The 15,002-nt window shown below is 39.5% G+C and overlaps 1 protein-coding gene across 1 annotated transcript in view; it reads left to right on the top strand.

The window, feature by feature from the left end:
• MS4A14 (membrane spanning 4-domains A14) overlaps positions 1-15,002 on the top strand; it is a 32,028-nt gene that overhangs the window by 15,949 nt on the left and 1,077 nt on the right. The window contains exons 5-7 of the mRNA XM_013007805.1: positions 5,553-5,651; positions 13,619-13,810; positions 14,606-14,756. Of these exons, the coding sequence (XP_012863259.1) occupies positions 5,553-5,651; positions 13,619-13,810; positions 14,606-14,756 (442 nt within the window). The remainder of the gene's footprint in view (positions 1-5,552; positions 5,652-13,618; positions 13,811-14,605; positions 14,757-15,002) is intronic.

The following is a 15,002-nucleotide window of genomic DNA, read 5'->3' as shown; positions in this document are numbered from 1 at the left end:
AGTGTGTTTCATGCCATGGATGTTGTACGATAAGATGTCTACATACAAAGTCAGATAATATGTTCCTATACCTAACTTGTATATTGTCATGATTCTCTGTCATAGCTCAAAAGTCATAGAAAAGGTCCTAACACTTTCAGAACAGTGAGCTTTGGAGATTTCTTGGCCTAACTTTTGTCTCCTAACACTTATCTGTCAGTTTGTGATATGGTGGTGGCTTGTGTGTTGCTGTGATGCTGGAAGCGATATCACTTGAATTTCAAATGCCAGCAGGGTCACCTAAAGTGAACAGGTTTCAGTGGAACTTACAGACTAAGATCAAACAAGAAGGAAGGACTGGGTTTCTCACTTTGGAGAAAGAAGTCGCTGAAAACCTTATGCATGACTTCGAGGCATTGTCAAATACTGAAAGCCTCAACAAAGGAAGCAGGAAATTCTCAGAGATACTGCTGGCAGATGGGCCCCTCAGGTCCAAGGACACTCCAAATGTGTCTGAAGAGAAGCTGGTTTCTCGGAGGGGAGTCAATTATCATGACATGAGTCAGATAAAGCCTTGGGATCCTCCTTTGCTGATGAAGCATGATACAAGGTAGAGAAACAGCTGCAAAAATATTCTACAAATTGGAACTTAGAATGTGGGAAGTATGAATTTAAGAAAATTGGGAGTCGTCAAAAATGAAATGGATCCATGAAGATTGGTTTCCTAGGTGTTAGTGAGTGGAAATGGACTGTTATTAGCCATTTTGAATCAGAAAATCATATTATTTACTATGCTTGGAATGACACATCAAGAGTAATGGTGTGGCATGCATTATAAGAAAATGTCATGTTAAATGCATCATGAAGTATAATACCATCTGTGGTTGGATTATATTGATTTGCCTTCAAGAATATCCAATCAATACAATTGTTAGTCAATTTTATGCACAACCACAAACGTTAGTGATGAAGACACTGAAAAATTCTACCAACAATCTCAGTCACAACTTGACCAAACATGCATTCAAGATGCATTGGTAGTTATTAGTGATTGGAATGCAAAAGTTGGAAAGAAAGGGGAAGGAACGGTCATTGGAAAATATGCCCTTGGTCATAGAAATGAAGCTGGAGATCTCATGAGAGAATTTGTTAAAACCAACCGTTTGTTCGAGAACACAAAAGGTGACTATACACGTGAACTTTCCCACAGGGAATTCACAGAAATCAAACGGACTGGATCTGTAGGAAGACCTAATGGAGAGGCTCAGCATCAGCCAACTGTGGAACAGACCTCAAATGCGTATAACGCTGAGGAAAATCAAAACAAATCCACAAGAGTCAAAATATGACCTCGGGTCTCTCCCACCTGAATTCCAGGAACATCTCAAGAACAGATTTGACTCCTGGAACACTAACGACAGAAGACCTGAGAAACTGTGGGAGGACATCTAGACCCTCATCCATGAAGAAAGCAAACGGGCATTAAAAAGAGAGAAGAGGAAAAAAGATCAAAGTGGATGTCAGAAGAAACTCTGAAACTTGCTCTTCACTGTAAAGTAGGTAAAGTGAATGGAAGAAAGGCTGCAGTCAAACGGCTGCATAGAAAATCTCAAAGAGCAGCTCATAAAGACAAAGCCGACTGTTATAGCAAAATGTACAGGGTTTAGAATCAAAAAAGCAAAAGGGAAGAACACACTTGGCATTTCTGAAATTGGAAGAACGAAAGACCAAACTCAAGCCTTGAATTGCTATTTTGAAAGACGCTATAGGTAAAATGTTGAATGATGCAGGATGGAAAGAATACACAGATTGGCACTACCATTTCAGGAGGTAGCATGTGAGCAAGAACCCATGATGCTAAAGGAAGAGTTCAAGCTTCATTCAACACATTAGCTAAAAACACAGCTGCAGGAATGGATGGACTACCCAATGAAATGTTTCAGAAATCTGAAGAAGCACTGGAAGCACTCACTCACCTAGGGCAAGAAATTTGGGAGACAGCTACTTGGCCAACTGACTGGAAGAGATCCATATTTGTGCCTGTTCCACAGAAAGGTGATCCAACAAAATGCTCAAACTATACAAGGATGTAATTCATATTGCACACAAGTAAAATTTTACTTAAGATCATTCAACAATAGTTGCAGCGGTGCATTGACAAGGAGCTGCCAGAAGTTCAGGCCAGATTCAGAAGAAGACAAGGAACAAGGGATATCATTGCTGATGTCAGATGGATCTTGGCTCATAGCAGAGAATACCAGAAAGATGTTTTCTTGTCTTTCATTGACTATGGAAAGGCATTCGACTGTGTGGACCATAATATATTGTGCATAACGTTGAAAAGAATGGGAATTCCAGAACGGATCATTGTGCTCATTTGGAACTCTAACCTGGATCAAGAGTGAGTTGTGAGAACAGAACAAGGAACCACTACATGGTTTAAAATCAGGAAAGGTGCGCTTCACGGTTCTAGCCTTTCACCATACTTGTTCAATCTATGTACTGAACAAATAATCAAAGAAGTTGGACTATATGAAGAAGAATGTGGCATCACTACTGGAGGAACGCTTATTAACAACCTGTGCTATGCAGAGGACATATCTTGCTTGGTGAATGTGAGAAGGATTTGAAGCTTGCTGATGAACACCAAGGATTGTAGCCTTCAGTACGGATTACAACTCAATGTAAGGAAAACCAAAATACTCTTAACTGGACCAATAGGTCACATCATGATAAATGGAGAAAAGGTTGATGTTGTCAAGGACTTTGTCTTACTTGGATCTACAATCAGTGCTCATGGAAGCAAGAGGTCAGGAGATCCAAAGGCATGTTGCACAAGACCTCTTACGAGTATTGAAAAGAAAGGATGCTATTTTGAGGCCTAAGGTGCAGCTGACCCAAGTCATGGTAGTCTCCATTGCATCGTATGCATGTGAAAGTTGGACATTGAATAAGGAAGACAGAAGAATTGATGCATATGAATTGTACTAGAGAAGAATATTGAAATTACCATGAACTGCTAAAAAGACAACCCAATCTGAATCGGAAGAAATAAGTTCAAAGTGCTCCTTAGGGGCAGGGATGGCAAGACTTCCTCTTACATACTTTGGACATATTGTCAATGGAGACCAGTCCCTGAATAAGGACATCCTATTTGGTAAAGTTGAGGGGTGGCAAAAAAAAAAAAGAGAATGGCCCCTAATAAGATGTATTGGAACAGTGACTACAATAATAGACTCAACCATAAAGAACAATTGTGAGGATGGTGCAGGCCCATGCAGTGTTTCCTTCTGGTGTGCAGAAAAGGCACTTTGGGTCAGAGCCGACTGGATGACATCTAATGATAACCAATTTTTCTCAAAGAACTAACCCATTGTCTGTATTGAAACCAGAATACATTGTGTTTAAAACATAAATCTGAGCACAGTACTCAATGGTTTCTGTGAAGCATCATCATGGGTCCAAATCTTAAAAGGCTTACAAGATCCTATAGCACTGTCTCAGCACTCTCCCAGGCTTTTATGTCTCTTACTCCCTACTCCAGACATATCCTGGAATTCCTTAGTATACTAGGTACCCTCTGCCTCAGGCTCATAAGGCGAGCTGCTTGCTTCTTAGAAGACTCCACAGTCCCGTGCCCGTCCTTTTCCACTTACCTAACTAATTCCTCCTGTACCCTCAGGTCTGCCTTCGAGTCTTTAAGGATGTTCTTTCTGACCACACTCTCCCCTCCTTCATGCAGACTTGGTCAGATCTGCCTTATAATTCTGTGTCAGGGGAGTAAGTCCCTAACAAATCATCACAGGCCCGGCAGGCGCAATTGTATGGCAATAATATATAAAGATTATAGTAAAGTCATAGAGAATGAAAGATAGGAGAAAGAGTAAAAGAAAGGAGTCAGACACATTTCATGGTAGCATGCTCACCTCAGCCCCTCTTGATGGTACACGTGGAGGTGCAGAAGGAGGAGAGAGGAGGGAGAGGGAGCCAGAAGGGGAGAGGGAACAAGGACCAGAGAAGAGAGCATCTTTATTGTTTTGGGGCTTTTATAGCTAGCCATTAGTCATGCATATTCAGGAGTTACAAACGTCACAAGGTGGGTGGTAATCATAGTAAAGTCCCTGAGGTCACAGGTGAGGAAACCCAATACCGGCATTGGAGGAAGACATGAGGGGGGCTGGATGCCGTGGTGGGAGGAGATAATCAGGGAATGTCTGTCTCTGCAGAGAGACAGAATCAACCATGTGCTCACTTTAAGGCAGCATAGCTGTTAGGGGAGAATCTGTGGGAAAGATATTAAAAGCAGGATAATGTGCTTGGACTTTATCTCTAATTTAGCTTTCCAGATCCCCTGTTATAAGTTAGGGCTTATAGTGCTGTCGTTAGGGAATATAGAACTGTAGTTTCCCACAGTTCTGAACTGCTCCTAATACCTCTTCAGAGCAATCATCACAATTTAATTAAGTAAATAGTTATCTAGTTATATGTTGTTCTCTGTCCCTTTACTATGATAAAAGCTCCACAAAGACCAGGACTAGCTCTGTCTAGTTCAACAGTGAAGCCAATAAGTTGCATCGAGTCAGCACTTTGTACAATTTCCTTTAACCAATGAGTGGGGAATAGCCATGTTTGGGGGATCTGCTACAAAGGCAGAGTCACCAGATAGCTGCAACCTCATTAACATCAATGTGTGAAGGGAAACTGTATGTATGCCTCTTATTGCCAGACCTGATGCTATGCTTTTAAAGCCATATCGTCCACACAGAAAATCTGTGTCAGAGATAATTCATTGTTTACAGTTAGAGAACGGAATTTCAGAGAGTCCATCACTTGTCTAGGGTCACAATTAACCAGAAAGTTGCGCTCCATCCTTTCTGTTAAAGAGATTAATCGATTTGAACACCTTGTAATAGCCTGCTGTTTCTCAATCTAAACGTTGTCTTAACACAGAATGAGAAAAAAGGGAAAAAAAAAGACAATCAGTGGATTGTCTGCAGATATGTTTTATTTGCCTCACACAGGTGATTAACTAATTGGAAATTTCCTCATTTAAAAAATACTTATATCTAAGAAAGAAAAAAGGAGGGAGGAGGGAAAGATCAGGTACCCTATGGTCTATATCCCCACATGACAATAACTGACTAGAACCTTTATGCTTTACTACTGGAATAATTTCCTGGACCTTAAATGGATTGCAGTTTGTTTTCCCTGATGTATCCTGAAGGCAGAGGATGTAAAATATGCACCGCTGATGGATACAGAAGCCTCTAGAGCAGCAGTTCTCAACCTTCCTAATGCTGTGACCCTTGAATACAGTTCCTCATGTTGTGGTGACCCCCAACCATAACAATATTTTCGATGCTACTTCATAACTGTCATTTTGCTACTGTTAGGAATCAGTTGACCCCTGTGAAAGGGTCATTGACCCCAAAGGGGTGGCGACCCACAGATTGAGAACTGCTGATCTAGAGTATGGGTCTCTCCAGATTTAGTATAAGGGGCTGTTAGCATATATCTTTAAACTGATGCAGCTTTCACACCAAATACTACTTCTTTCCCTTCATTATTCACAGGGAATCCTGTCAGTCATACTGATTGCCAGCATAGCAGAGCTCAGCATCTCTATAACCATCATAACTTTGAGAAACAAGTGTTGGACAAAGTCACGTAAGGTGAGTTCAATGTTGATATGCCAATGGACTCCCTTTGGGACGCTCATAGTTACCTCTGGCCCATTAATGAACTGACACCTCTGACTTTAGGAAGATGAGGGAGGGGCAAGTTTAGGAAGATGAGGGAGGGGCAAGTTGAGGGAGGGGCTTGGTGATCATTATACTTCCATTTCTCACTTTATATGCTATCCATAATCAACAGTTCTGACCTAGCTCTTAATCTATTGGGGGGAAATGAATGACAGACCAGACTTACCAGGAAGCCAAGTTGCTGTGTTATGGGCACTTTGATCTGTGTCATCAGGGTGTATGGGGAAACTCCCAATCTGAGAAAAAGAATAACGAGAACCATTCACAGTGATGAACAATCAATGTACACTGAGGAAAAATTATAGCTAACGTTTACTGAATATGTGGTATGCCAGTCACTGTTCTAACAATTTAGCTTGAATGCACTTAATTTGAACAAAGCTTTGTTGTTGCTGGGTGCCAAGTAGTTGTTCCAGCTCAGCAGGACCCTATGCACACCAGAACCAAACATTGCTCAGTCCTGAGCCAGACTCACAATTGTTGCTAAGTTTGAGCCCGTTGCTATAGTTACAGGGTCAATTCAGACAGTCAAAGGTCTTCCTCTTTATCACTGCCCTTCTACTTTACCAAGCATGATGTCATTTCCTAGGAATTGGGATCTCTCATGATAACATATCCAAAGTACATGAGATGAAGTCTTGCTATCCTTGCTCCTAAGAAGTAAGTATGGTGGCTGTCCTTCCTCCGAGACAGATTTGTATGTTCTTTTGGCAATTCATAATACTTTCAAAATTCTTCATCGGTGCCATAATTCAAAGCATCAATTTTTCTTTGGTCTTTCTTACTCAATGTCCAACTTTCAGATGTGTATGCAATGATTGAAAATACTATGCCTTGGTTCAGGCACACTTTAATCCTGTGAGTTGTATTGTTGCTCTTCAACACTTAAAAGAGATCTTGTGCTACAAATTTACCCAAAGCCATATGCCATTTTATTTCTTGACTGCTTCTGTTTCCATGAGCAGGGATGATGGTTTCAAGCACGATGAAATCCTTGGCACCTTCAATATTTGCTTCATTTTTCATGGAGTTACTTACTGGTCCAATTGTGAGGATTTTGGTTTCCTTTATTTTAAATGGAAATCGATATTGAAGACTGCAATCCTTGACCTTTCTCAGCAAATGCTTCAACCAGCAAGGTTATGTCACTTGCTTATCACAGTTGTTAAAAAGAGTAAAAAAAAAAAAAAAGCTAAAAACAGTAACAAAATAAAATAAAGAAAACCCCCAGCTGAAAATGACTTATTAAAAACTAGAACAACTTTAAAATGGGTCAAAATGGGCACCTAGAATATGCTATTGTGCAGATGAATGTTTAAAGGGAGTAAGGGATATACATTTGTGATTTCCACATTGGGTGCTGCTCAGGTACCCAACTTAGAAAGAACCCTTATTACGAATGCCATTTTAAAAACCAGTTCTTTCACTCAGCAAAAACTTAGGAATCCATTCTACCAAACCAGTGTGAACTGGCTGAATCCCATCACTGGATACAACCCTGGCCATATCCTTCCTGATTTTAAACCAGGCAGTATCCCCTTGTCTGTTAATTACCTCTTGATCCTTATAGTGGTTCTGCATTAACACGATGAAGGGCTCTGAAATCCCCACTTTTCTCATTGCTCTCCATAGTTTGTTATGATCCATGAGTGCCGCTCTGCTTTCAGCCAAGATCCACCAGACATCAGCAATGATATACCTTGTTCCAAGTCCTCTTCTGAACCTGTCCTAAGCATCTGTACATTTCCTGTCTATGTACTCCTGCAATGTTGTTGAATGGTCTTTAGCAAAACGTTACTTGCATGTACTATAAATGATATTGTTCAATAATGTCCTTACTGTTGGATCACCTTTCTTTAGAATGTGTACAGATATGGATCTCTTCAATATTTTGCCTATAGAATCTTTCAAAATAGCAAATCAAGGCTTGAATGTTTCCTTAAATTCATTCCGTTTCAGATATGCTGAGCATGTTCTTCTCTTTGGATTTTCTAATTCCAGGTCTTTGCACATTTTGTTATAATATTTGACTTTGTCTTCTTGAGCTGTTCTTTGAGATTTTCTATTCAGCTGTTTGGCTTCACCCTTTCTTCAATTTGCTTTAGCTACTCTATAATTAATAGAAAGTTTCAGAGTCTCTTCTGGCATCCACTTCGATCTTTTCTTTCTTTCCTGTCCTTTAATGATCTTCTTCTTTCTTAATGAATAATTGTTGTGGTAGTTGCATAATCTGTTGTCAATTTGAGACTGAAGAGTGAAGGGGTAGAATTTACCTTGTCAATCAGGTCACAGCTTGATGACCTCATTTAGAGGCACTAAGGAAATAAATAGCTTGCTGGAGGTGGGACACATACTCACTCTCTGTGCAAGACATTACTGATGACGAGCCTGATGGAGCTACACTGATGCAGCCAGAGTCCAGAGCTGGAGGAGTCATGTGGAGACCCATCCCAGCACTGACATGCTTCTACCACAAGATTTTCCACCCACTGGCTTGTGCTCTTGCTGCATTTGGTATCATTTCATGTGTTTCTTGAGTCTGAAGAGAAATTTATAGATGAGTATCAGACAAGGAGATAATATTGGACTTATGGACTTGATCTGGACTGGGCTGGGATGTTTCCTCAATACTCAATTGCTCTGGTATATAAAGCTTTTTCTTATACACATATGTGTGTCTATGAATTTGTTTCCCTAGTCTACCCGGACTAATAGTCTTGATGTCAGCCCACAGCTCATGATGTCTCCTGTCATTAGTGTTCAATTAGTCAAATATGTTCTTAAAATTTAGGTGGGATACACTCAAGGGCCTATTTTGGCCCCTGTGGACTGGTTTGAATTCTACTCAGCTTTATCCTAAACTTGCAGATGAGAAATTGATGGTCTGTTCCACATTTACTTAGTCAGGTTTTAACTGCTGATATTAAGCTAATCCATTGTGTCTTCCCACAGATGTAGTCAATTTGATTTCTATGTTTTCCGTCTGTGGAAGTCCATGTGTATAGACTTTTGTGTTGTTGAAAAAAGGTATTTGATATGAACAAGTCTTTGGTTTTGCAAAATTCTATCATGTGATCTCCAGCCTCATTTCCATCACCAAGTCCATATTTTACTACTGCTCCTTTCTCTGTTTCCAGCTTTTGCATTCCAATTACCAATAACTATCAATACATCTTGATTCTATGTTTGATGAATTTCTGACTGAAGTCCTTGGTATAATTCTTCAGTTTCTTCATCACTAGCTTTAGTGGTTGGTGCCTAAATTTGAATAATGATTACCATATATACTCATGTATAAGCCGAGTTTTTCCACACATTTTTAATGCAGTTTTTGTGGTAAAATTAGAGGCCTTGGCTGATATTCGGGTCAACTTATACTCGAGTATATATGGTATATTAGTTGATTTTCCTTGCATGTGTATAGATAGTGTCCTATCACAAAGATATTGTTCTTCGACATAGACCTTAAAATGTATTTTTTGATGATGCATGTGCACCCTTTCTATTGAATTTTTCATTCCTGGAATAGTAAACTATCTTATTATCTGATTTTAAATGGTCACTGCTAGTCCATTTGAGCTCTCTAATACCTAGGATATCCAGCTTGATATCCTGTCTTACGTACTGTTGCAACTGTTGTTGAATGATCTTCAGCAAATCCATACTTTGCATTACTGATGGCTTCCAATTTTGCTAGATTTTTATTTCATACATTCCAAATTCTGATGAATAGATGTTTACAGACAGTTCCGTTTTATTTTGAGTCATGCCCATCAGCAAATGAAAGTCCTCAAAGTTTGGCTTCATCTGTGTCATTAGGGTCGACTCTACTTTGAGAAGACACTGTAGTGCCTTCTGACGCGAAGTGTTCATCTTCTGGCACTATCACTGACAATGTTCTGCTGCTGTGCATAAGTGACTGATTACTCAGAAGTGTACAGCTTCTTCCTTCGCTGTAGTCTGTTCTTACTCAGAAAGCTCTGCTGAAACCTGCTCACCTTGGGTGGCTCTGCAGGTATTTGTAATACTGATGGCATAGCCCCCAGCAGCACGGCAACCTGCACCACAGGACGCCAAACTGACAAGTAGTAGAGCAAAACTGTATGAATTTAATAAAACTTTACAAAACCTTATAAAGTTAATAAAATTCTATCCAACATATGGTGGAACCAAGACCCCACCCACTGCCCTTCAGTCAATTCTGGTGCATAACAACCCTATGTAGGTTTCCAGAGAGTGTACACCTTTATTGGAGCAGATGGCCTCAAGGTTCTCTCAAGGAGTACCTGGTGCTTTTGAACCACCCACTTTGCAGTTAGTAGTCCAGTGCTTACTGGGAAGTGCCACCGGAGCTCCCTAACTAAGTCCCGGATCAGTTGCATGACTTCTCTAATATTATACAATAAGAGTTCCAGGACCCTTTCCTTATTTTTAAACTAAGTATAAATTTGTTATTGTCTATGTGTGTGTGTGTGTATTCAAGTTGATTTTGACTCTTAGCAGCTCTTTATGACAGAATAGAACAACCCCATAGAGTTTTCTAGGCAACCATCTTTATGTGAACAGATCGCCAGGCCTTTTCTCCTACAAAGCAGCTGATAGATTCAAACCACCAACCTTTTGGTCATCAGCTAAGTGATTAACCATTGTTCCACATGGGTTCCTTGGTATAAACAGATAACTTTATTGAAGTTTATCTTAAAAAAAAATAAAGTTCTCCCATTTTATATACACAGTTCAATAAGATTTGGCTAATTATATACACCTTTTTGGTTATATCACAACCGAGTTATAGCAAGATCTCCAAAAGTTCCTTTAAACCCCTTCATTTTCAATATCATCTGTCACCATACCTAAGTTTTGATTTTTTGGAATTTCATATGCATGACATTCTAAGTCCTCTTCTGTGTCTGGCTTGGTTCACTGAGAAACAATTCTTTTAGATTGAATCCTGGTGATGAGTACATTAATAATTCATTCCTTGAAGTTTACAAATAGCTTCCCCTTTATGGGCACACCACAAATCGTGAGACAGGCGGAGAACCGGGCAGTGTTTCATTCTGTTGTGTGTAAGGTCACTATGAGTCTGAGCCAACTTCATGGCACCAACAACAACCAGTTGTTTATCCATTCACCTCTAATGAGTGTTTAGTTTGTTATCAGTTCTATTACCGATAAAGTTTCTATGGATATTTCAATATAAGTCTTTTATGAATGTATGTTTTCATTTCTCTGGGGTTGTACTATTTAGAATCCAATTGCAAGGCCATATTTTTTAAGTGTATCTTTAACTGTTTATAAAAATGCTGAACAGTTTTCCAAAGTGGCTGTACTATTTTGCCTTCTCATCAACAACATATGAAAGTTCCAGTTGCTTCAATATTCTCATCAAGTCTTGGAATTACCTGTTGTATTAATAATTCGTCCATTGTAATGAGTATGTAGTGGTTTCTCATCCAGTTTTATTTTGCATTTTTCTTATAACAATGAGAATGTTTCTATGTATTTATTGTCCATATGTATATCTTTTTGAGATGTGTCTGAAATCATTAATCAGTTTTATTGGATACTTTATCTTCTCATGATTGCATTGCAAGAAACTAAATGATTGTTAACATAAACTTTTTTCAGATATAAGTAATGCTGATATTTTTCCAGTGTATAGCATGCCTACTTACTTTCTTAATACTATACTTCAAAGAGGTTTTTAATTTTGGTGAGGTACAATTTATCTATTTTTTCATTCTATGAATTATCATTTTTATTTTCTAATAAATTTTATTTTCTAATTATCTATCAAGATCATTAATAATTTCCAATGTATTTTCTTCTACTAGTTTTATAGACTTAACTTTTTTATTATGTCTATAATATTGGTGGTATAGTGATTACGCATTGGGCTCTTATCTGAAAAGTCAGCAGTTCAAAACCACCAGCTGTTCCATGGGAGAAAGATAGGACTGTCTACTCGAGTATAGAGTTGCAGTCTCAGAAACGCTTAGGGCCATTCTACCCTGTCCGATAGGGTCACTATGAGTCGACATCAAGTCAATGGCAGTGAGTTTATTTCTTTAGCATGTATATGGAGTAAAGCGTTGGGGAAAGGGTGAGTTAGGGTTGGAAGTTCATGCCCCACACCCATGGACATATCCAGTTGTTCCAGCCTTGTTTGTTTAAAGTGCAGTGAACTCCATTACTATAGCACCTTAGTCACCCTGAAGCAAACGTCCAAAAGAAACAAGATGGAAGTCTAAAGAGTATGCTGGTTGTATTTCTTCTAAGGCTAATTTATCCATTCTTCTGGCAGTCCAGTATATTTAATTTTCTTCACCAGCATCCAATTCAAAAGCATCAATTTTCTTTTTTCATTGCCCAGCTTTGCATGACAATGCAGCCATCATGTGATATCGCTGCATATTAAAACTTTAAACAAGCTTTGTGCAGCAGATTTGACCAGCGCAATACCTCACCTGTATTCATGAGTGTAGCGTTCACATTTACTGCTTTTACTATTTCTGCTACCTTGATTTTGACTCCTTGCTTCATATTAGTTCTTCTGCCTAAAGAACACTGAATCATTCATCAAGTAAAGGTCACAGGTCACCTCTTCTGTGAATTTATTCTTGACCGTCTCAGAATTATGTCATCGTCGATGCTTCCATAAAATAGATAGTACCGTGGGAGAGAGCACTAGCAGTGATTATAATGATGTATATACAATTCTTTTGAAAAGCAACTTAACTATGGAAGTGTATGATAATATGTGAATTTTATATCAAGAAACCTATTAAAAAAATAAAAGAAACTACAGTGCACCCATGATTACCATGGGTGAAAGAGAAAGTGTTTTTCCTTGGGGGTGGGGGTGGGTGGAGCATTGAGTTTATGTTAACGGTGGTACAATAATTTGGAAACGATGTCAATAATGGTTGCGCAACACAAAGAGTATAATCAATGGCACTGAGTTATACATGTAGAAGTTGTTGAATTGGAGAATGTTTTGTGCATATTTTTGTCACAATTTTTTTTAAAGTATACTAATAACAAGTACAAGGAAGAAGAAAATGTTCTAAAATTGATTGTGGCAATGATTGTGCAACTCTTCTTGATATGATTGAACTATTGAATTCTATGGTATGTGTATGAAATGCTAAATAAGCGGTTTAAAAGAAAAAAATGTAGTATCTATTTTTAAAATAATATTTGCTTAATTGTATTGCTATCTATACGTTGATCTGCCCATAAATGATAATTAGATAGCCATCTAATTATCTCTGCCACCTAGCATCAAACTTATCTATCTAGTCTATGAGGAATAAACATCAATTAAAACTAAATATATGAACTTTTAAGTGGTTGTTTTAAAATCTCTTAAAATTTGCATACTATTATGCATGGAAGAAATATTTCAGAAAATAATATTTACATTTCCCTCTTTATGTCTCTATTGAAAAGTGATGGTGGGAAATGTTGAGGGGCATCAATAAAGAGGGGGGCCCTTGACAAGATAGACTGGCACTGTGGCTGCAACAACGGGCTCCAATGTAACCATTGTGAGGCTGGTGCAGGACCGGGCAGTGTTTCATTCTGTTGGACAGAGGGCCACTATGAGTTCAATCAACTCAACAGTCCCTAATAACCACAACTAACACTGAATATTTTAGATAATAAACGATAACAGATAACTTGTCCAAAATAAAACCAATGTGTTGGTGGTCAGAGCAGAAGTAATGTTTATATCTTATTTCCTAATCTAGATGCTATTTTCTAGTTGTTAAAGACAGATGAAAAAACAAGTTAGGAATACAAGAAGAAAAGAATACCAAAGATGCTTTTTTTGGGTATTAATCATTCCTCTCCCCTCCTTGGTTTTGTAGATTGTGTTTTTCTTGCCTTCTGATACAACTGAAGATAATGAAAAACCTGCCCCGGGAGCAAACGCTCAGATACGGTTTGAGCTGCAAGAATCTTCCCCTAACGACAGAACAACAAACACCAATGCTTTTTCCTTTGGAGGATACACTTTCTTCAGGTTAAGAGTCTCAGGAAGGCCACAATCACAGGAAATTGTACCTGTGGCAGCTGAACACCAGGAAAAGACACCATTGCCTGAGAAGGGGTCCTCGGAAAAGCTTCCCATCATTCAACCAGAGAAAACAGAAGACCCGCAGCCTGCTCTGGCACCCGCCCCATCAAGGCAAATCCAATTGCTCGAGGCCCGAACAATACCACTTGAGGTTTTCCCATCCCACTCAGCACAGTCCTATTTCCAGAAATTGCGAGCTTTACCTTCCCAAGAGATGCCGTCGCATGCCCTGCCATCTCAATTAATAGAATCCCAATCCCTGAAAATTCAAGGGCCACTTGTTCCAACAACGGAAGTTTTGTTTAACCCAGATGTGCTACCTGAATCCCTGCCAGCTCAAGTTCAAGACAGCCAAGCAAGAGTAGTTGAATGTCCCCTTGTTTGCTCATCTCAAGCTTTGCTTTTCCAAGACTTGCCATCCCATCCTCTACCAATTCAAATCCAAGAAGCTCAAGCCCAGGTAGTTGAAGGACCCCTTGTTCCTACGGTACAAGTTTTGCTTTTCCAAGACTTGCCATCCCATGCCCTGCCGCATCAAGTCTCAGGACTCCAGATCTCAACAATTGAAGGACCCCTTGTTCCTACAGAGCAAATTTTGCTTTTCCAAGACACACCACCCCCAAGCTTACTATCTGAAGACCAAGCACATCATATCACAGAGCTGCCTGTCTTGACACTCCATGACACATCATCTGAATACTCCACAACCCAAGACACACTCGATCAAAATACAGCATCCAAAGAGGTTTCAACACAAACCTCTGTTTGTGCTTCAAAGTCCACAGATGAGCAATTTCTAAATGTGCTATACCAAGACATTAGATCAGAAGTCATGCTGCAGACCCATGTATGGGAAGTTGACCTCCATGCTAAGAAATACTCGAGGCGAAATTCCATTGTAAAACAAACAAAAAGCTATCACTCCCCCAAAAGATCCCTACTAGATACTCGAAGCTCAGACCAGAAATGCCCAAGGCGGAGGTCTTTAGGCCAGGAAAGCCAAGGTCAGAAATGCCCAAGGCGGAAGTCTGTAGGCCAGGAAAGCCAAGGCAAGAAATCTTCAAGGCGGAAGTCTGTAGGCCAGGAAAGCCAAGGTCAGAAATCTCCAAGGCGGGAGTCTGTAGACCAGGAAAGCCAAGGTCAGAAATCTCCAAGGCGGGAGTCTGTAGACCAGG

This window comes from Echinops telfairi, unplaced genomic scaffold, assembly GCF_000313985.2.
Source record: "Echinops telfairi isolate 266 unplaced genomic scaffold, ASM31398v2 ScPeMD7_7416;HRSCAF=8454, whole genome shotgun sequence".
NCBI lineage: Eukaryota > Metazoa > Chordata > Mammalia > Afrosoricida > Tenrecidae > Echinops > Echinops telfairi.
This window is presented reverse-complemented; position numbering and strand designations above follow the sequence as displayed.